Source organism: Periophthalmus magnuspinnatus, chromosome 22, assembly GCF_009829125.3.
Source record: "Periophthalmus magnuspinnatus isolate fPerMag1 chromosome 22, fPerMag1.2.pri, whole genome shotgun sequence".
Lineage (NCBI taxonomy): Eukaryota > Metazoa > Chordata > Actinopteri > Gobiiformes > Gobiidae > Periophthalmus > Periophthalmus magnuspinnatus.
In genome coordinates, this window is record NC_047147.1 from 18,614,232 (window position 1) to 18,631,496 (window position 17,265).

The 17,265-nt window shown below is 36.7% G+C and overlaps 1 protein-coding gene across 1 annotated transcript; it reads left to right on the top strand.

Annotated features, from left to right (window-relative positions):
- The first annotated feature begins 1,517 nt into the window (after window positions 1-1,517).
- LOC117390756 (RNA polymerase II elongation factor ELL-like) lies at window positions 1,518-16,591 on the top strand. The gene is made up of 12 exons (XM_033988563.2): window positions 1,518-1,798; window positions 4,512-4,556; window positions 4,643-4,764; window positions 7,039-7,199; window positions 9,831-10,135; window positions 10,362-10,486; window positions 11,280-11,733; window positions 12,026-12,098; window positions 12,175-12,238; window positions 13,043-13,214; window positions 13,304-13,348; window positions 14,725-16,591. The coding sequence occupies exons 1-12, from the start codon at window positions 1,670-1,672 to the stop codon at window positions 14,824-14,826; spliced, it is 1,797 nt and encodes a 598-aa protein (XP_033844454.1). The 5' UTR covers window positions 1,518-1,669; the 3' UTR covers window positions 14,827-16,591.
- Window positions 16,592-17,265: the final 674 nt, after the last annotated feature.

The following is a 17,265-nucleotide window of genomic DNA, read 5'->3' on the forward strand; positions in this document are numbered from 1 at the left end:
CATTCCCTGGAGGGTGAAGCTAACTTGAGGAACTGCTCTGTCTGAAGCTCTGTTACTCTGTTAGACTTTAATCTGAGTTTTGTTTTAACACATTCTGCTGTCGCTCTTAAATAATATTACAGTCACAAGTGCGCTGCCATTAACCAACAGTTTTTAAGTTAGTCACACTCACGTTTTTGTTGAAAATCAAACTCCTAAACGAGGCCATTCATTGATCACTATTCAGACAATCTAAAATCATTGTTCTGCTGCTTTAATGTAATACCTGTATGTGAAAGCAGGTAAACAACAGTTGCGTAAATTTAAAAATAAAAAAAGTTTGAAAAAGCACTCTTAAGATGCAAAGAGTCACTTCATTATTCACAAATAAAACACTGGCATTGAAGAAGGGCAAAAAAGTGGAAGCACTTACGTAAACCGCACGTAAGGGTTTATTTACGTCCAGCAGCCAATCAGATCCGGCCTGGCTCCAGCCGTCATGACGTAATGTGGTTTTCTCCTAGTTGCCAGGTTTACGTTAAACGATCTTGGGACTTGGATAGACATTAGATACATTTTAGTTATCTCTATTGTTCAAATATTTTGCAGATCAGCATCATCTGTATTTGATATGAATAAAAATATGGGTTTACTCAAAAATAAAGTCACGCTTTACATCTGTATGACACTATTGTTCTGATGTTGTATATATGTATATGTATATATGTGTGTGTGTGTGTATATATATATATATATATATATATATATATATATATATATATATATATATATATATATATATATATATATATATATATATATATATATATATATATTATAATAGCTATAGTTCTACTTTTTATATTTAAATGTTTACACTTTTTTTTACAAATTTAATAATAATAAAAATAATAATAATAATAATAATAATAATAATAATAATAATAATAATAATAACTCTTCCAAAAAAATCCCACGTATGGCTAGTGGACTAATGGGAAAAAAACTGTTCTTGAACTTTGCATTGCAACATTATAATTTCTCCATAGTGGCACAAATAAAGGTTTATCTCATCTTATTTAAGAAGGTGGTTTTTACAGTATTTTTCCGCAACCTACAATTGAATAAGTGAGATAGCTAATTTCAATGTAATTTTTCCACCACTTAGAGTACATTTGGACATATTTTATTCAATTTAAAACAAACCACTTTAATTTTCCCCTTTTTGTAAATTCTGTTAAGCTATTATTTACACATGCAAACAAAGGTCTCACGTAAATAATAATAATAATAATAATAACAATAATAATAATAATAATAATAATAATAAGAAGAAGAAGAAGAAGAAGAAGAAGAAGAAGAAGAAGAAGAAGAAGAAGAAGAAGAAGAAGAAGAAGAAGAAGAACGTCATAATAATAATAATAATAATAATAATAATAATAATAATAATAATAATAATAAAAAATCTCACATATAAATAATCGTTTCCTTTTTTCCTCTGTTTTTATCTGGCAACCCTGCTAATACGCTCTACTCCAGAATTCCGCGCGTCGGAGGGAGCACCAACCACCACAGACAACACCACCACCCCGTTCGTATCTCCTCTGTCCTTCTCCCCCAATGTCTGCGCGCTTGTCTCCGGACTGTCCGCTTCAGAACCGCGCTGGTATCGGTCCGAACTGACGGCGGGATGTCTGCACTGAAGGAGAACCAGAGTTACGGTCTGTCCAGCGCCAAACCCGCGGCTAACGTCTCTGTTTTTCACGTCAAACTCACTGACAGCGCGGCAAGAGCAATTGGGGGTTTTCAGAGCGCCAAGGTAAGCTTTTTTCACAATAAACTCTCTTATTCCCGACTAGTTTGCCCGTAAATTATTGATATTGTCTTTGAACTCTACTAAAATGTAGTTATTTGGCTTTTCTGGTACGAATCGGGCAGCGAACTCTCCCCTGTTAGCCCTATGCAGCTTTAAAATGGTAATAAACGTTGCATAATCGGCAATGCGGAAACATGGCTCGTGCATGGATGGTAGCCCGGCCAAGTCCCTACAAGCTGTTGGCAACTGTTATGAATGCGAATCACGGCCGTGCTATTGCATTATAAATGGATTTTAGCAGCAGATTGTGGATTGCAAACCCCCACGTAGTAGTAGTCACTGAGCGGTGTAACAGATTGGTACAAAGGAGGAAATCTGCAAAAAAAAAAAAAAAAAATTCTTATTTGTCATCTATGAATCAGCAAATGTCAACATTAAACATTCAATATGGTTTCCTGTACGCAGATGTGTTTTTATGACTATTAAAACGCACGGGAAAGTCCAGCAGGGAGTCTCCACCTATTCTGATGAAATGGAAAGAAACTGGCAACACAGACAGATCTTATTACAAAAAAGAGAGGAGATAAGAATTTAGGTTATACTACAATAGTTGAAACAATGAAACAATATGTAGGACTACACCATTTCAGGGGGAAATTGTGATTGAGATTGTGATTAGATTTGCGATATATGGTTAAAAAATAGCATTCTGTTCAGAGTTCACATTGTAAACTCCAGGAGTGTTTGATAGACTGAAATCTGAACTGAAAAACTAATCCCCTGCATTTCACAACAGGTTTAGTGAGAGCTGACGTACAGGTACAACAAGGTTTTCTATACATTAACACAGTATTATCCGTTTGCTTGTTTTTTGTTGATTAATTGTTATTGACCAATGTCTGTTTCGTTGTTGATTTTTGATTCGACAATTATGTTAAGTCCTGAGAGGCAACTGCTGTTGTGATTTTGGGCTTTACAAAAATAAATTGAATAGCATTTTGTTTTTAGCAGAAGGTATTCTATTATTCAAGCAATTGTGGCCTTTGCATTTGATAAATGTGCCAACTACTTGTGATATATTGTGCAGCTATAGAATGGACGTCCCTCAGGCTGCCTTGTGAATAAAAAATTTTTAAGTTTGATTTATCGCTGAGGCAAATAGAGACGATAAACGATAATATTGAAACAAATTTATGCCACTGACACAAAAACCAAGAGCAGATGTAAACCACAAAAAATATTCTAAATGTACAATATTGTTAAAAATAATCATGAAATAAAAAGTAGAATGAAACACTTTAGTACTTAGTTTGCATCTGTAAGTTATTAATTCAACCTTTTATGGCTTAAATCTTATCGTATAGCCAAAAAAATTTCCAAAAATTTCCCAGTTGTGCAAACAAACTGTACACATAAAGAAGGAAGTACAATAATATATAAATACTGACCCCAAAAATATATGGTTTCTTCTAACATATATTGAACAGTAAGTCAATATAATAATTCTCGTGACAGGCCTACTTGTGAATTAGTAAAAATAACTTGTAATGTATCATTATGTAATCAAAAACAAACATTTTGGTGTAACGTATTTTATGATCTTTTAAATATTATAGTGTTTGCCATTTATAGAATAGACTATGGTGGCCCCCCTATAGTCTAACAAGAACACGGACTAAACATTGGCATAAAAAAATCTCACTTTGTAGCTCCTTGTATTGTGATTAACATAAAAAGTAACTGTTAAAATGCTTAATTATAAAGTGACATTTCAACTCCACTAATTGTAAGAAAGGAAATTATAAATCTAGAAAGTGTGTGCTACCATAGTCTGAACAAAATCAGTAGTACACAGTGATTACAGTATATTGTGTTTTCATAGTCTCAAAGTTGGTTAATTTGAAATTCACCCGCATTGTGTAATTAACCCTCCAAACATGGCTAAATGGGCATGAGGGTTGGGTTCACACAGATATTATTTCGGTTATTTCTCCATTGCTGGGACATTCCATTGGCTTATTCATTTCCTGGAGACTGATCCTAACCTTGACTATAATTATGACTTGTCTAAATTAACCTTCACCTGAACCCTGAATCCTTACCTCATGGGAACCTGATTTTTGGTCCCACCAAAGCAGAGGGTTTCCATAAAATGAAGTGTATGTAAAGATTTTAATCGTCTCAATGGGAATAATACCTGCTTACCACATCACAAACCCGGACTAGATCACAACTAAACCAGGGCAATAACAGGACCAAACCAAACAACACCAGGACCAAACCAGTGTGAACACATAGAGTGTATAAAGAAATGGACTAAGGGAGCGTGACATCACCCACAGCATTTGCATCCAGTCAAATGAAGCTCATTAAGGCTAGCAGGAGTGGCCTCGTAGAAAGAAGGCACCTGATTTGTCTGTTATTAATGTTCATATCTTGAGTTATGGATACAATAGCAAAATAAAAATACCAGGATCATGTAGCACAGTTCAGTCCAAACAGAAGTATGACCAATTCCTCATATAATTATAAACACCAATATTGCATTAGTAGAGTCATACTAATGTTGTGAGTCCAACATCCAAACAGAGTGAAAAATTATACACAAAAGTATATATTTGAATAGCAAAAGCAACTTCATAACTGTTTTGTGAGTTTTGTGTGCACATTGACACAGTAACCTATTGACTCTTAGAATAATAATTTTCTCTTTCAGGGCTGGACCTCCTCTCCCACCATTTGTTTTGGCGACAACAAAGGGGTAACTTTTCCATCTCCAGTGAATTTGTAATAATTTTTTGGCTTACAATAAAAATAATCTGTCACATATTTTTCTTGATCTTTCAGAAAATCTCCATCCCCTGTGCTGATAACCAGGACAAAGTGAGGGTGTTTACCTTCAGTCTGAACAATGTGTCCAGCCTCAACCCACATGGACGCTTTGAATGTGTACAACAGACAAATATAAGGTACGGATGAGAAATATTAATATCATAAATCACAGAGAGGTTGTGAACTTTAAGTGTAAGAAAATATGAATTTGAAAATGAAGTTTAAGGCCAATTTAAGGAGCTGTATGTAGCCTGTGCCGTTAATGTTTTAAAAAGGGTATTGCAGTCACAACTGAACCTGGGTTGCCAGAGCCATAACGTACAGATAGAGGACAGATACTGTACAAGATTTTGTCATTGTCAGTGTTTGAAAAGTCTATTCCTTTTAGCTCAGAACCTCGAGAATTCCCTTACTGAGCTGCAGAGGCTGCACTAGCACTGATTAGTGATTGGTTGCAGGCGGTGGTGTTTAGTTAGTGACCATTAAGATGAGAGAGAGAGAGTCCTTTTGAGTTTGAACCAACTGGATTTCAGCTTTGAAACTGGCAACCCAAATGAGAGACGCATGTGAGGCTCATTCTGCTAGCTAACTAATTGTTTTGTGAACCAAAGCACCAAATTCTAACATAAATGAATAGGACATCATCATAAATCAACATTACAACTGTTATCAGTAAAGCTTGATTTGAGCCATAAACTGTATATATAAATGAACGTAGCTAACCTGCTAGCCAGCGCGCTACAAAGGAAGTGATCATGGCTGGACTTCTGGCTCCATCAACTCCAATTCACTTAACGTTGAAAAATTGTCGCCTCTCTCTGTAACAGCAGCCTTGTATTGACCCGTTCTACATGATCTTGGTATTTTTATTTTGGTATTGTGTCCGCAAATCATGATATGAACAAATTGGGCGCCTTCTTTCCCTGAGGTTGGTGCCACTAGCGTTAGAAACAGGCTTGATTGACAGCATTGCTTAGCATCAGTCCATGCTAAACCAGCAGTGTGGGAAGGGTCGATACCGTCATCAGCCTCACTTCGGTTTGGCTCTTTGGTTGCTATGATACTCGCAGTCAGAATTACAAATATGGAACTCGGCTCCAAATTCGCCCCTATAACTGCTCGTCTCGATGAGCTTCATTTGACTGGAGCTGAACACTACGGGTGACTTCACTCTCCCTTAGTCCAGTTCTTTACACAGTCTATGATTTGAACAGAGAGGTATAATTCATCCATTGTTAGAAGTGGATGACAATATGGGAATTTATTTGCAAAATTTGAATATCAAATAAGTTACTAATTTTGGACAAAACACAAAATGTAAGCAAGTAGATAAAGATATATAGTCATATTTACTGTTTTTAGCTAATTCCTGGTAGATTGCAAAAATATTGTGAGAAATCTATAAAATGAATGAAATATGAGATAAAATCAAGACTTGTTTTTACTCACTCTATTCCCTGTAGTTCTATACTAGTTGATTCTGCTAGAATAGGCTGAACCATTACAATTTTTGAGGACAGCTCCCATAACTAGGTCAGTGCAGATTATGTAAGATGTTCTGGAAAAGGCCGAATAAAAACCTGCCCAGTTCAAAGTGTTACGTATTCAAAGGCTGTTCAACTATGAATGACCTCCAGATGGAACTTAACAGAACAAGTGTCGTGTTGACTGATAGAAAAATCCACTATTCTCTGATTGTGAGACCAAGTTTGTATTTTTCTGCTCAGAACTACTATATAAAAATATTTTTAATTAACCAGATAAAACTATTCAAGTACTGCACAAAAAGTAAATGCACTGGAAAATTTTTAAATTGCAGAAATGTTACTTTATGCTGTTGTTTAGAAGATTAATCTCAAAGTTTTTGTTCTTTTTATTTATGCAGCCATACTTTTATATGGTTTACTGTCATAAAATTAACATTAAAAAAGAAAAGTTCAGAATTTAAACCAGTCATGTGCACAGCTAGACAGAACCATTTTGAGCCTGGATTTAAACATTGTCAAAATAGAAGCCTGTCTTGTATCTTCAGGAAGACTGCTCCAGGTTTTAGCTGCCGAAAACTGAAATATGGCTGAATGTTTACACAAACATGCAACAAATGATTTTACAGATAAATACAATTTATTATTTTTACAAATGTGAAAAGTTAATTTGTGATCCAACTTAAAATACATTTGAAAAAAAAAAAAGAGCTAAATATCGGTTATAAGCCACTGCAGCAGGTCAAATATTGGATATCGTTTTTGAAAGAAAATCCCTGCTGGACCATCCCTTATAAAAACTGCTGTTGATTATTGTTTAAATTGATTAGTCACAAATCACATGTGACTCCCATGCATCAGGCCTATGCATCCCTAAGGCCTTGTGAGGACATCATGTGACCACAGGGGGCGTCTGGTCTCACACAGGGCTGCAGAGGAGCTCTCCTGTCTGGGCGTGATCCAGAAGAAGATGACGGTGAATGCCACAGAGGACTCCTATGACAAAGCCATCCAGAGCATGGCCCAGGCCGAGGAAGAGACCAGGAGCAGGGGGGCCATCGTCATCAAGCACGGGGGACGCTTCCAGGGTACGCACCACACAAACACATGGAAACTACATCGTCTCTCAAAACGTCCCACCAGATTGTTTTGTAAAACCCAAGTATCTCCTGCATTATTTGAGATTTTACCGTCCAAACAACTACTGACATATTTTCAACTGAATATCTCCTGCTTAGTTTTAAAGTCCATAAACCTTGCCTACTAAGTCCATAGTAATATCTCTTTGTGCATTTTACACAGCGGAATATCAGTCTAGTCACCACTCGATCATCTCTCAAGCCGGGCTTTTTGAGCAATTAAAACACTTCATTAATAACCTGATTGAATTTAATAAATGCAAGTTAGATAAAATAGATAAAACATGATCGATACTTCACTTCATTTTCACAAACCTCAAAATGATTGTTGAATATTACTGTTAGATGTGAGATGTGACAGTAGAATACACTCTGACGTGCTTCAGATTCATGCTCGCACAGCTCAGAATAAGACTTGCCTCAAGACAAGTTTGTCCTGTGCAAAATATAGTGTCAGCCATTTTGCTTTGGTTGCCATAGTAATTTGTATACGCAGAAATAGTCTTGCATGAGTTCAGAAAATCATGCAACTATTTGTCATGCTACTTTAAAAATTATTTCTGTCGTCAAATTTAGTTTTGGTCATATATTTTTATGTGTGCCTAAATAGACTAATCATTTCCAGCAGTATAAATAAAACATAAATATATGTGTCCATACAAAATACCAGCAGAGGGCAGTACGACTGCATCCTCTGATGTATTGAAAAGTATGAAGCTAAAAACAAGTTATCAGTTGAAATATTTTTATCCAGACATAATAAAAAGGACATTTAAACTTGTACTGCTAACACACACTAACAGGAAATGATATAAGCTGTTTACTTGTGGATACCACAATACCACTTCCCTAAACAGACGTTGCTATATATGTTCACCACCTCTGCACTGCAAACGCAAGCGGCGTCAGTGAGTGTATGCTGAATGATACATGGGGTTAAGAAGAGGCTAAAATCACAACTGCCTCTTGCAGTGGAGTGAGGTAGCTGCTCTGTAAGCCAAATATGGCTCCAAAGAAAATGCACAAAAACATGTCTATTTTTGTCCTTCATCCAAACACACAATCAGAAGTTAGACAGCCTTCATGTAGCTCTGTGGACACCATTTTCGCACAGTAATTTACCAAAAAGCTCTTCTCCAATCCAATGTTTTATCAAGGTGATTCATTGAACTACTTAAGGATGAGTAAGACAGATGCAGTGTTGTTGTTTTTCTGTAATAGGAACAGTGGAGCAATAGAAAAAGAAGATGGCTGCTTTAACAAGTGTGTTTCTGTCTGGGCTTTGTGGCACTGAGTCATTGGGTTCTGGTGTAATTTGGCATGTCTAATGCAACACAGTGTTTTTTTTGGCATCACGCTGCTGGGGTTCTGCATGTGTATCTGTGGCAGAATGTTCAGCAGTTATCATGGGGACACAATACAGACATTAGCAACACTACCAAAAATGTTTTAAAATAATCTGAAAACTTAAGGAAAAAATACAAACTGGATTTGAACACTCGTATTGATTACAGGCTCCTGAAAATATGTTGTTTATGTTCAGATGTTTGATTTTCAACAACAAAGGTGAGAGTGACTAAGTGAAAAATGGTTGGCTAATGCTAGCTAGCTTGTGACGATGTTTGAGAGACATGTTTAACAGCTCAAATCGGCTGACCAGTTGTAGTTCCAACCAAGTCAGTTCTTTCTGGTCAGCTCATGTTAAAAAGCTAAGCTCAGTTTAAAGTCTAAGAAAGCCTCAGACAGATTACTGCATACAGTTAGCACCACAGTCCCAGAGAATGTTGATGACATCAGCTCCAAAGTATCAACTGTCAACAGAGATGGCCAATTATATAACTGAATAATCAAAAGAAACTATTCTATGATCCATTTGTAGAAGTTTTTCCTTTCAAGACCAAAGCTGAATGATTTTGTCGAGCTCTACAGGTTAATTTACTCATGGAGGATATTTAGTTGTTTGCAAAGGAAATTAAAATTTCTGTACCCGATTTTTTTATGTCTTTGTGGTCCCTTAGATATGATCCAGACAAAAGACAAAATTCAGTTCTGACAAGTGGGCAAAAGGTGTGCTTGGATGAGCAATGAAACATCTTCATTCTAAAACATTTGTCCAGTTGACAGAATTTAATTTTTCATGTTTTTAAGACAGTAAAGATAGAGCGCCTTTAAATTAGCAAAATAATTGAATTGTAAATAATAATCATGATCACATGATGATTTTGCATTGGATGAATGTCTGACACAAAAAGATCTGAGCTAGGTCCTTCTCCCACATTTTTTTTTACAATCTTGATGATGATATTCAGATAATATTGTTGGAATCCATCAGAAAAGGTGCTAAATGTGGTCACGGCCTTGGTTGAAGTTTAATATTCACAAAAGGTGAATAAAGTATAAAATTAACCACCAGTGTATTGCAGACATATTTGTGTGTTACATTGGCTCTTTTTGCAGGTTTTGGTTAGTTTTCATTATAAATTCACATTCAGATCTGCTCAAAACATTAATTTCAGCCTTATTGATTTTGTGATATGTCTCAACTGTATATAAAATAAGCCATCTTTTTCTCTCTCTCAGGTCGAAAGGTAACAGTGCGCTCTCCAGCCACAGCCATTTCTAACCAAACCAAACCCAAACCACAGAGCCACTCCCTCCTCAGCAGCATGAAGAAAGGGGTCAGCAGGTCAAAGGTCAAGAAGACTGCTAGCGCATTAGGTCAACACAACAGTGCTACAGATGAAGTACAGCGCAGGCCTCTGAGAGAGAGAGTCACCCACCTGCTCGCCCTCAAACCCTACAGGAAACCAGAGCTGCTCCTGCGGTTGCAGAGGGACGGGCTGAGGCCAGAGGACAAGGGCCAGCTGGAGAATTTGCTGCAGGAGGTGAGGACTGCTGTAGACAGAAGGGGGGAGAACTCCGTTATATTTACCCAAGTACATTTAGAGTAAATGATTTGAACATTTGTGTTTCTTGCTCCTTCAGATATAATGTAGTTTTTTCAAATGTTTGTGTCCATCCTTTGACCATACCAGATTATTTAATGTGATGTTTTGTCCTTTCAATTACATTAACTTGAAGTTATAAGTTACATGTGTCTTGTTTGTGCAGGTTGGTCAACTGAGCAGTAAAGACAATGCATTTGTTCTGAAGGACAGTCTGTTCAAAGAGCTGCAGAAGGACTGGCCTGGTTACACCGTAGGAGACCAGCAGCTGCTCAAGCGCATACTCGTTAGGTAACTGCAGATATTACACTGCATCCAGTGTAAAACACGATGACTTAGTGGTTAGAACTCTTGCTTCACAGCAAGAAGGTGGGATTCCGGGTTGCCTGGGCCTTTCTGTGTCTGAGTGTATTTCCTCCAGGTGCTCCTGTTTCCCCCATCAACCCAAAACATGAACCATAGGCACAATCATCCTGCTATGGTCCAGACCAAGACTAGCTCAAGATCTGGAGATGGGTCCCCAAGCATGGCACTGCAGCGCCCACTGCTCCTGACAGGGTGCTCCAGTGGCATTGAGGGATGGGTCAAATGCAGAAAACTAATTTCCATATGTGGACAAAAAGCTTTACCTTAAACTTAACCTTGAACTGGTTCCTTGTGAATCCTCAGGTGAAAATCTGAAAGATCAAAAAACTCTAAAATGCACAGAACAAATGTGGTCATCTACTTGGATTGTAATATACAATATAAAAGTGGTGCTCTTTAAAAAAAATTAAATTCAAGTGTACAGAATCAATACATATGTACATGAAGGAAGGAACAGAAAATTTAAATAGGTTCCTGAAGGGCATTGTGTACAAAAGAACTGCAACAGATTCAAACAGGTGTGACAACATACAAATGGCACATTTAAACATCTCATGTCACTTGTGTCACTGTTTATCTGCCTTTGTCATTTTTGCTAATGTTTTACTTACATATGTCATATCAAAATAAGACCAAACTTGAATTATAAGTTAAAATGAGTGTTTTTCGTGGCTTTATTGATCCAGCTTTAATTAAACCTATTACTATATTTCCACAGGAGACTTTTCCAGCCTCAGCAGAACCTCCTCTCAGTCCCAGAGGCCCAGGTCAGCCCATTAAGAGACACCCCGAACTCCTCCCCAGCCCACCGCCCCAAACACTCCCTTTACGAGGACTACACCGACCCCCTCCTCACCAAACGCCCTCGGATATCTCACCTGTCCACCAAAACAGACCCAATCAGGCCTAGACATATCGACCCACCTCAAACCAGGCCGGACCAAACCAGGCTAACGGACAGCAAGAACCACTTGGATCCTAAAAAGCTGTTTGAGTCGTTAACTGAGATGGACAAAAGACTAGAGCCGGGGAAAGGTGAAGAAGAGGAGAAGGCAGGAATACCAGAAAACCACCAAAATGACATTGATCAACGCCCGTCGCCTCTCATAGTCCCAGATCTGACCCGACCCAAAGTGGCCCGGAGGAAAAGCAAACACAAGCATAAAGAGAAGGTAGGGCACTTTTTGAGGTGACACACTCACTATGTTTACATGCACGCCAGGAAAACCGGATAACTAGCCTAGTCCAATTTAAACCGATTTTTCAAAATGATAACAGTTTTTTTAAAAATAGAAATTATACACCTTTGCCCCAAAACCTGTCAGATCGCTCTTGTCCCAATTTACAGCTGGTCAAAGACAATTTGAATTCAGTTTTTTTGCGCACTTGGAGTTCTTTCTGTAGGTAAACATAGTGACTGGTAAAGTGTCAAGTGTCAAGTACTGACTGGTGCTGTGGTTTTAGGAGAAAGACAGGAGCAGGGAAAGGAAAACTAAAGTAGAAGATGACCCAAACCAGATTTCTCAAGATTACACAGGTAGGTTCAAAGTGTACTCCTTCAGATCATGGAGTTTTGTTGAATATTGTTGAAATTGTATCTTTTTTTCATCCAGATTCCTGTGAAAAGCTGTTAGACTCCAATATACTACAAGCCTACGACACAATGGACTATTTATCGTAAGTACAATAAAAAATGATCATTTATGATTACTGTGATTACTGTGACATGAATAAATAGAGCGCTGGATTGAATGGCAAACAAAATCCGCCATGTTTGTTAAATAAGTGAAATAGTCAGTAGAGCCGCATTAGCCAAAACTATATGCAAAGTAAAAGAGATCACTGAGTCACTACTGGTTACTGCATATGTCACACTGTAGTGTCTTAAATCCACGTAGGTTTAACATTAGACAAACAGGAAGTGCGGTGGTGACCAGAAAATACAAATCATAATAATAATGCACTGGATTTATATAGCGTTTTTCAAGACATCCAGAGCTCTTTACACTGTGTCATTTATCAACACTAATGATTCACACCTCCCACATTCATACTAGATGATGTGGGTGAGGTGTCTTGCCTAAGGACACAACAGTTTCCACTAGAGCCACTGCTGCCCCACTGTGGCACCCTGTGGTGTCCAAGTACTAAACAGACCTAGTCCTGCCTCGCTTCTGAGATCAGATGAGATTGTGCATTTTCAACAGGGAATGACTAAAATTAAGTGACATCTTAGTAAAAATAAATCGTCGTCGTCGTCGTCATCTGATTGGTGGCAGCGTGGGGGGAGGGTGGGGGGGAGAGTGGCTGGGTGACTGGATGGATCGGTAGGTGGGTGGGAGTTGTACTTTTTCCAAAAACCAAAGAGATGAATGTGTTAACCTGAGTATTTGTCTATTTACATTGTCAAACTGGTGTTTTTCTTAATAAAAAAAATATATGATAAAAAACACAACACATAAATGTGATGTTGTCTTTCAGGAAGTACACCAGCATCGGGTCGCCCCAGCAGAGGCAGAGCTACAAACTGGACTTTAACAGAGAGTACAGTGAGTACAGAGACCTGCACGCTCGCATTGACTGTGTCACCAGGCAGTTCATGGAGCTGGACTCTCAGCTCAAGCAGCTGCAGCACGACTCTCAGAAATACAAGGTGAGGAATACACCAAGCACTATATTCTACTTACGTTTGTGTAAGATTTATTGTGGAGGGATAAACACATAAGTTTGTTCTTTTTGCAGACTGTTCATAATCAAATTGTCCAAGAGTATTGCAAAATTAAAAAGGTAAGATTGTTTTTATTTCGTGCTATTCTAAAGCTTTCAAAATGTAGATTGAGGACAGGGTTGAGTTTTAACTTGGTTTATTGTTAAAGGTCCGCCAGGTGCTTATCTCTATGGAGATATTATTGATTTGTCTGGAATGTTCCACAGAATGGCATTAAATGTATCTATCCAACTAGAATTTTGTTCATAATAGATGTTTTTATTGCTCAAAAATAATATAGACAAAACTAAAACATCTTCATAGAGACGTGCAGGTGGATTTGCCACCAGAAAAGTTACACAGTGCACCTTTAATATTTATTACTTACTTGGTCTGTTCACATGAAACATCAACTGGCTCACAGTAGTTCAGTAGTTCAGCCTTCAGTGATTTATTTATTTTATTGTAAAATGTTTAATATAAAGAACTGTGATGGCTTCATTCAGTCACAGTAAATAGTAAGACACAGAATCAATGAACTTATTAAAATAAGGACTACCCACTTAGTTTTATATGTAGAATACTTTCACTTTTTGTGTTTTTGTTTTAATATTTATTATGCCTCAAAATTAGCATTAGTGTTAGGATTGAGACAAAAACATCTCTCTTTTTAAACATAGAAGTGTCCTCTGGTGAAGTATTCATTTTATTTGTGTGTTTTTAACATGTCAGTGACATCTGTCCTCAGCTCCTTGTCCACCACCTTATCTTTAAATATTCATTAATTTTAGCATGACAGCTGGACAGGAAGTAGTGACGCTAACAGTGATGTTGCCGGGTGCTATTGTGCACACATTTTTATTATTATTATTATTATTATCATTACGCACTTATTACAACAGAGATCTGCATTTTAACAATATTAATTTTAACCGCCCCCGTCTGTGTTAAATATTATTGGCCTGTAGATGGTTATGATGTCATCTGAAACTGAGCAGTTGAACTTGTGGAACTGACCTTAAACATTTGTCAGTTTCCCTTTTTTAGATTTCTTCTTGATATTGAACACTATATGTAATGTACGTACGAGATATGTTTTTGATGAGGGAACATTTGACATGATTAAAAGGTCTGTTTTGCATAATATGTGTTCTTTAAGATAATGAAGAGGAACATCCATATGAAGTTAACAAAACTGAACTAAAAAGTATTTGGGTAGAGTATGTGGAAAAAAAATACTTGACAGCTAAATAGTTAAGTACAGCCAAACAGACTAAAATACTAGAATAAAATGAAATGCTAAAGTAGGCCACTTTATAAACGCTAACAGATCTGATTAACTCTTAAGTAATTATGCCTGTTACTACTAGTTAGTCATTCATTTGTGATACCTGAACTAAATGTCATTTGTGTGAAAATAAACATCAGAGATATAACCGAATTTCTCTTTCTTTAGTCTAACCCTAACTACAGCCAGGACAAAATCCGCTGCGAGTACCTGCACAGCAAGCTGGCACATATCAAGAAGCTGATATCAGAGTATGACCAGCAGCAATGAGACGAGACAGCCCCAGGCCCCACTGAAAAGCACTACTGAGGAAGAACTGGCTTTAATATGTTAGCTAGCCCACTGCTAACAGGAGGACCACTGCCTGGAGTGTTCCTTGTGGTTTAAAGTGGTATTCAAAATGGCAGCTACAAATACTGAAGAAAAGGATTCATATAAGGTTACAAATGGGTTGGGTTCACGTAAAATAACATTCTCAATAGTTTAAAACTGAGATGGAGGACAGGTCAGAATTCTATTGGACAGTGTCTTCTTTAAAGGGGCTGTACTGGATTTTTACTGTCTTAAAATCATGAAAAACAAAACTAGTTCATTTTAAACGGTTTGCAGTGGTCCAAAGTTATCCCTCGCTTACCTTTTGTATTCTGAGCATCAAAATTATTGACCACAATGAGTTTATAAGCATTTTTCGCAATAAAACGCTTTATAATTAGATGCAGATAACACTCAGTGGGCATATTTTGACTTCAAGAGCTACCTATAAAACATATCTATTCTGCAGCAAGACAAATCTTGCTCAAATGCATGAGAAAAATCTGGTACATGCCCTTTAATATCCTGTAATTACTGGGGCTATCTACATGAAACAAAAACTGGTACAAAGTCTTCATTATCATAACTTTCTTTTCACAAGTGACTGCCCACCTCTGGTTCCTGAAGTAGATTTCCCATTAATTTTCCCTATAGACTTTCTAAAAAACATCATATTAAAAGTTTAAAAGCTCAGGGCTAATCGGCTGCGTGGTAACTAATGACAAAAAGACATACCATTTTATAAAAAATCTGTTTCTGAAAAGTTATAAAGTTAGTTGGTTAAAGTTATTAAAACATTTTGCCGGATCTTGTGTTTTAAACATGTTTTTGGGACAACTGCGCTAGGGATGTGAGTTAGCACGTAGCTGGTTAGCCTCTGCAGTTTTTCCAGATGTTTATGGAAAATTTACTTCTGGAACCAGAGCTGACTTTGAAGACTGTTGAGCTCCATAGCCTCAAAAGGTGATGTAATTGGGACTTTAAGCCATAGGATTTTATTTAAATTTGTGGACCTAATCCTTAACACATATTAAGGGTCAACATTTGTAGATTTCTTTTTAGATTTTTTAGATATAGTTATAAAGGCCCCTGCCCTCCAGTTGAACCTATGAAATCAAATTGTCGAATGTTGTGAACACGCCTTTTGACAGCTGGGATGTTTAAGTATGGATTTACATTCCATGATATCAAATGTGATGTTTTTGCTTGTGTTCAGTTACTGTCAGTGTTGCTATGTTGGAAGCATGTGTTACATACATTCCCAAAGTAATTATGTTTCGGTTCAGTTCCTCCCATGTTGTGAAAAATATTGTCTTCAAAACTTCATTTCTGTGACTTCAGTAAACATATGTCAGTGTTCATTTGTCCAAGTTTTGATTTAAGGATTTCAATGTTTCGCCAGTGCCTAAAATCAAAATGTAAAATCATTTCTAAGTATTCAGATGCGGAGTTGAGCTGCCATCCTTTGTGTTACAAGTATTAAAAGGCCAGCAGTAAGGAGAAACTTTGTTCCAAAACTGCTGGGATGAAGTGGTCAATGTTGCATGCTGCAGTGTACTACAAAATAAAACTTGTATTATATTATTTTATAAGTGTCTTGGGTTCAAATGATTAGTGATATTATTATTTAAGTATTTATGTATATTTTTTTGTCATTTGTTTATGAAATTTGGTTTAGTTGCACATTAAAATTACACTCAAATCATAATGTATTATAACAAGGATTTTATGAGTTGTTGTTTCATGAGTTTTTTCTATACATAGTGACGCTCAGAGGTGGTAGAATGACCAAAAATTGTACATATGTGAGAGTAACATTACTTCAAAATATTACTCAAGTAGAAGTAGAAAATAGTGGTCTTCTGGAGGTAACATGATTTATAATCTGAATAAAATTTGAAAGACAAACCATGAAATAATGCACAAAATCTGGTGTTTTCAAACGATAGGCATAGAGAAAACTAAAGCATATCTGATGGTGCAAGAAATAAACATTCAGATCTTTCATATTGTCAACATAAAGCTCTTGTCACTTGTAGATTTACTCACACTGAGAGGGGTTACCAAAACTTTTACTCAAGTGAAAGTACTGTTATTTCAATAAAAATATTACTCAAGGTACTTTGAAAAGTAAAATTTGAAAATGTTACTCAGGTAAATGTAACTTAAGTATTACCCACTCCTGCTGGAGCTAATATGATTGGTTTCTACTATTTTACATTTATTATGACAGTATAGTAGTTATGAATACTGTGTTAACAGACAAATAATAGTATCACATATAAGTATTACTAAGTTGTTTACGTGCCCTATACCCCTTAACATTTAACATATTTTCAATATGAGGAAGAACTGGTTAGCCTGGGTCACACATTTAACATATAATGCATTTGCAAA